General features: G+C 43.6%; 1 protein-coding gene across 2 annotated transcripts in view; it reads left to right on the forward strand.

The window, feature by feature from the left end:
- The window catches only part of helz (helicase with zinc finger), a 53,975-nt gene that overhangs the window by 41,904 nt on the left and 6,071 nt on the right, over positions 1 to 6,000 (forward strand). For both annotated transcript variants that reach the window (XM_041933159.1, XM_041933160.1), the window contains exons 25-31: positions 911 to 956; positions 1,913 to 2,100; positions 2,522 to 2,726; positions 2,873 to 2,955; positions 3,054 to 3,567; positions 5,058 to 5,316; positions 5,634 to 6,000. The exon at positions 5,634 to 6,000 is cut by the window's right edge and continues 291 nt beyond it. In XM_041933159.1, coding sequence (XP_041789093.1) covers positions 911 to 956; positions 1,913 to 2,100; positions 2,522 to 2,726; positions 2,873 to 2,955; positions 3,054 to 3,567; positions 5,058 to 5,316; positions 5,634 to 6,000 — 1,662 coding nt within the window. The remainder of the gene's footprint in view (positions 1 to 910; positions 957 to 1,912; positions 2,101 to 2,521; positions 2,727 to 2,872; positions 2,956 to 3,053; positions 3,568 to 5,057; positions 5,317 to 5,633) is intronic.

The following is a 6,000-nucleotide window of genomic DNA, read 5'->3' on the forward strand; positions in this document are numbered from 1 at the left end:
TTTCTGCCTCCTCCAGGGAAGGACTATCTGTCTATCCACAATCAGCCGGGAAAGGCTGCGTGCTACAAAGCCAGCCACTGAAAGAGCTCAAAGTAGATTGTTGTGTATGTTGGCCTGTAATGTTTAATAATACACCAGCTAGGGTCCACATAAACTCATGTCCAGGGAGATCTTGTGAGCCCAGTGTCTGTATGCACTGTATGGGTTCGTGTGTGCACACGCACAAGTGTGCGCTTATGTGTACTTAGATTCATACATGTATGTCAACACTGACACATTAACATTGACAGGATTTAGGTCAAACTCTCCATGTACACATAGAGTAGATGGAGCTGTATTGTGAAACCCCCGGGAGACAGAGATTCTCTCTGATGGAGAAAGATTAGCAAGGTTTTTATCGTCTAGCAGTGGAAAGAATATATCTTTCTTGGCAGACACGTTGATTTTTTCATAGCATGAAAACCAGAAATGCAGCTTCAAAGTTGGTCCAGCATTAACTAGTGTTTGTTAATAGTGAATAGGTTTCTCAGTGGCAGTGGTATGGCTGTTTTTGGAAAACATAAGCTGAGTGCAGAAGTGTGTTTCTCCAAAATTGATACATTTGATTTTCGTGAGTGCAAATACAGACTGCCTCCCTGCAACAAAACCACAAGCTTCACTGCAGCCAGTTCTTTAAGCGCGGAGACTTCTGCATCACGCATTGATATTATGGCTGCATTAAGCTGTGCTCTGCTCCTGTCGCCCCCCATCACTGATAATGTGATGTTGCTATAACTGTTTTGACAGATGTTTTGACAGACAGTTAGGACCATACTGCAACTGCTGTATGTGGCTTTGCAGTCAACAGACTTATGTATTTATCCTGCACTTGACCATTCGCTGACTTTCTAATGATTGTTTTGTCTTACAGGGGAAACATGCAAACCACACAGAGCACCTTCCACCTGAAGGATATGGTAAGTGTACCCCACTGTCCATGTTCACACTTGTTGATTGTATAAATATTAAAGGGATTCATATTATGAAAAATGCCTTTTCAGACTTCTTCCCTTACTTTGATTTATTTGTCAGTAACTCATCCTGCACTCTGGGCTTATGCAGGGGTAGAACCATGGAAAATTACAATCAAAAGCTCTTTCATGGGACCTTTTGATTTTATATATTATAGCTCATTTAGGCTTGCTGACAATGTTCACTTGCATGGATTTCAGTGAAAAGGGCAAAGGAAGGAAAGGAAATAGGAAATAAGAAACAGAGTAACAAAACTGTGCAAGCTGTGCATTTATAAATTACAAATTTCTCCTGCACTGCAGGTAAAGGAAAGAAATGAAATGCAATCAAAACTTTTAGACATTGACCAGATCACCATTGATCACTCTGCTTCAAAAAATCAGTGTCCTAGTATTCTAAAACAGTTGAAATGGAAGTTTCCATTGTTTCTGCCGACAAACAAGCACACGTCTCAACAGCTTGATGTGAGCCAGTCTAATGCAGCGGCCCAGATGGATGCATGAAGGCCTGAGGCTATTGAAGCCATCAGAGTGATGTAGCCTTGAACAACACAGCAAGGAGCTGTTAATATGACATTTGCTAGGGGAAGACAATCAGCTGCTTACCACTGCAGATTGTCCGCCAGCTACATAAAATGGAACTGAAACAAATCTAATGAAATCTGTGCAGTTCAATTCTTTCTACCCTCCACATCAAGATTCATACAGGTTGGCCATCACCTATTTATATTTTGCCCTCCTCTCTTTCAGAATCATACAGTGTGGGATCTAACATTTTCCCAGCTCTGAATAATTAGATATGCTTTAGGCTTGTGTGTTGCCTGCTATCAATGAGTCACCACTTTAAGGTTAAGATCCATTTACATTTACTTGCATTACCTTGCCACCTTCTCTCATCGCAGTCCAACCCAATCCAGCCATGCTGATGGGAAACCCTATCCGGGCTTTCACACCACCCTTGGGTGGCACACCAGCTGGCATGGGCAAGTCACCCAGTCCTGTCCAGAGGATAGATCCTCACACAGGCGCCAGTATCCTCTACGTTCCAGCCGTGTATGGTGGAAACATGGTCATGTCCATGCCCCTGCCTGTAAGTTTCCTGCTTCTGGTAACAAACTGACATACAGTATCTAAACCTGTGCATTTATTGCTACAAAGGATTCTGTCAAATTGTTCTTTTGGAATAAGGTCAAGATTATGTATGTGTGTGTAGAAAATATGTGCTCATTTAGTCAAAAATCCTACCTAATTTTTTTATATGCTGTACAATGGTCAGCTAGTGTACTGTGTAAGACAAGTAGCAGTGTACAACATATCACCTCATTGCGCTCACCAGACACTCTAAATATTTTAATAGCTCCTCTTCTTAGGTATTTGTTATTCATATGTTACTGTTTATAATCATTATTATTAATGTGCTGTCAATAACTCACAGTGTGTGTTTACCTCCCTATCCTGTGTCACAGCGTATTGATTGATAATCTGTTAATCAATGTTTTTATTTTCCCCAGTTGCCTTGGCCAGGTTACCAGAATCGCTTTGCTGTGGACCCTCGCATCATGAGCCACCCGGCAGCCATGGCCTACAACTTCAATCTGTTGCAGGCCCAGAATCGAGGATCCCCCATCCCTTACAGTGGGGTGGCCCACCCCTCTCCTCTAGGAATGGGCCAGCCCAGCCCTGACAAGGAGCTACAGGCAGACCCCATCAGAAATGGTGTGCCTTGATTTTAATTACTATATCAAGTAAACACCCAAAAACACAAATTACTGAAATTCTATGGCATCAAATGGAAAGAATTTACTGTATAGAACAGCCAGGCATGTGGTAATAAGTTTGTTTTTGGTTTTACTTCTTCTTAGGTAAATTAGAAGGATGTCCAAAGTCAGAACAGAGCCGTCTTCAGACACCAGAGAGGAAAACTGCAGACATGAAGGAAAAACAGGCAAGTTTAGACATTAATGTAATGTAAGTTTAGACATTAATGTAAACTCATAAATCTTTGCTTACGGTGTTTAAATTGTTTTTTATTTTTTGATCCAGGGAGATTTAGACACAGGGCAAAGTCGAAGTCTAGACTCACAGTCAGACGGGCTTGTTGGTTTTCCCAATGCGCTGCTGCATCGAAAAGATCCCTCGGGCGGCCAGAGACCCCTCAACTACCACCTGGCACCACCCAACCCAGCTTTTCCTCCACATCCTGCCAGTGGAAGAGCCTTCCCCCCGCAGTACCCAGTGTCCAGGCTTCCTTATCGAGTCAGCCAGCCTCAACACCCAGGGATGGCCCAACAGAGTCAACAGCAGCAGCAACAGCTCAGCCCTGCCTACAGTGGTGGTAGCCACAATGCTTCCTTCTTTAGTGGACCCATACCCACTCACAGGGCTGTCCAGTCTCCCACTTTGGATGGGCCAGAGTCTGGAGGGGTGGAGGAGATGAGTAGCTCCATTCGGACTCCAATGGGCCATCCAGCGGGGCACCACGCAGGCCTGTCTCAGCATAACAGGGTCAACAGCTTCGGGGAGGACGGACAGGATGGAAGCCTGGGAGACAGTCTGGGTGAGTGTAGTATTCATATATTCATATCATATTTCTTCCCTTTGTTACACGAAGAGAAATTGTCTGAACATCCTTAAAACTAGAATGTGAGACAATGATTTGTCTGGTGTTTTTACAAATTTCTTCTATATTGATAAATCAGATGAAATTTCAGCATTAATTGTATTAGACCAAAGAAAACCAAAGAAGATGCCAAAGCTCTCATGCTGGTTGTTGTATAAGTTTTTTTCTTTACTTGCTTGTTGCTGTTTAGTCTAGACTTCCACAAAGTATTGAAAAATGCATTCAGATCCTGCTAATCTGACTTATTTAGCCAATAACCTTCGTTTTCAGGGAGGGAGGCTAATCAGTGCCTGCCTTCCACCCAATCTTAATCCAGAAGCACTGTTGGTAATTGATCTATGGGAATAAAGACAGTGTTTTCTTCCCCAGTGAAATAATTTATTTTCTGTGACAAGGATGTTAGTAAATTGGATAGAACTTCACATTAACTTAAAAGGCCATAATCAGTCACCACAATAGATTAGGGTGCCTTTTTTCGTTTTTCTTTGTTTTGCTTTTAATTATCTCAGAATTTGCAATAAATGCTAGTTAGCCAAAAGCTGAATTGAAATAATGATGAACTGTCTTCATATTGAAATAAATTGCAACAGGATTTGGGCATTTTGAGTTAATGTTCTGAATGAAACATTAACAAAGGTGCTCCTTAACATCTTCGCCTATAAGCTTTTAAGAATTTGCATTAAAGAATTCAATGTGCATACCAGTTCTATATGTCTAACAGCTCCTGACTGGCCAACACAAACACCACAACACATATGCATATTTCTCATACATTTCACACAATTAAGAGTTCGTAGTTGATGCAAGTATTGCTTTACATGTCCATATTTGATGCTGGGGTTGTTCTCTTGTTCTAATGAGAGCAATGGAATGAACAGAGGGCTGCATCTTCTTTCAATGTCCCACAGCATCCCTCGGCACTTGTTCTACATGTGCTCCTGAACAAGGTGTGCATGCATTCAGGGAAAGCTCTCTTTCCTCAAGCTCAGCAGGATATCAGACTATTCGCAGCATAGTTTGGTCTCACCAGGAGACTTCCTGTCACTCATTGACACAACCTGACTCACTGACCCGCAACTCCTCACTTTCTAATAAGATCCTCTTTAGCCCTGTGTACCTCTGCATTGTAACGAGACTCTCAGAGAATCCAGCTCCAGCCATCAGAGGTGCTCTGCTCCTCCCAGACACCTGAATTTCGTCCACACATTTTCATGCTTACTTTCTTTTTGGGAAGAAAAATAATGATAATGAGTAATGTACAACTTGTAGACCTTTACATTTTTGATTGTGACAACTAATCTTGTTCTCCAGTGTTGTATCAATGAAAGGGGGGTCTTTACAAGCTGCAGTGTAACAGAACCTTAGCACACCAAGTCATGAGGACAGCACCAGTGACTGTGAAAGTAATCACATGGTTGCCCTTTCAGACCTCCAGGGTTCCCTGGCTCTAGAGGCCCTGAGCCAGCAGCAGCAGCAGGCAGCCAGGCTGGGCCAGTGGGGGGAGGCAGCAGGCCCTTTTCTCCAGGGCAGTGTCGCCTTCCCTCTGCCGCAACAGCTCGCCCACCTTGCTCAACCCGGCATGGCTCGCTTCCCCCATCAGCTGCTCCGAGCGGCCAGTTGGGGCTTCAGTGCCAATATGGAGGATGAGGTTGTCACTTCTGCCTCCACTGGGCCACCTTTCAATAGGTTAGTTTGTATTATTTTGTCATTTTTACTGGTCTTGTAACTTGATAGTAAAGAAATGTTACAGTTTTGATTTTGAACATTGAAATATTCCAAATAAATGTAAAACATTTTGTGTAAAGTGGATCTCTGATAACTGCTTGAAATTGGATTTGCACCAGAACTATTATTGTATGTTGCTCCCTGTTAACCCTTGTTATCATCCTTCCCGAATACTTTTCTTTTCCTTGCTGCTGCTGACAAACATGATACCAATTTCCACTGTAAAAAAACAAATAAATTAATAAATAAGAATTAAGTAATACATTTTCTATTCCCAGGTACCCAGGCCTCTTGAGAGAGATGCCCCCACAGGAACATGAACCCAGGGAAGCGGCTGAGATGCAGCCCCCTCCTCAATCTCGTCTCCTCCAGTACCGCCAGTCCCAGCACCGTGCCTCAGGCGACCCTTCATCCTCTTTAGCTGCCACCTCCAATCATGCTGGCCCCTTCCCATCAGGACCTTACTCCCACGACACCGGCCGCGATCTCCTTAACGACAACCTTCTCAACAACCCAGCTCTGCAGCAGCAGCACCCGGGGAACCCCCTGTATAATACTGGTAGCTACCCACATCAGCCACCAGCCCACCCTGCCAGCCCCCCTCCCTCCCAGGTTAAATACCTTCTGCAGGAGGCTCAGTGGTCT

Source organism: Chelmon rostratus, chromosome 3 (assembly GCF_017976325.1).
Source record: "Chelmon rostratus isolate fCheRos1 chromosome 3, fCheRos1.pri, whole genome shotgun sequence".
Taxonomy (NCBI): Eukaryota; Metazoa; Chordata; class Actinopteri; order Chaetodontiformes; family Chaetodontidae; genus Chelmon; species Chelmon rostratus.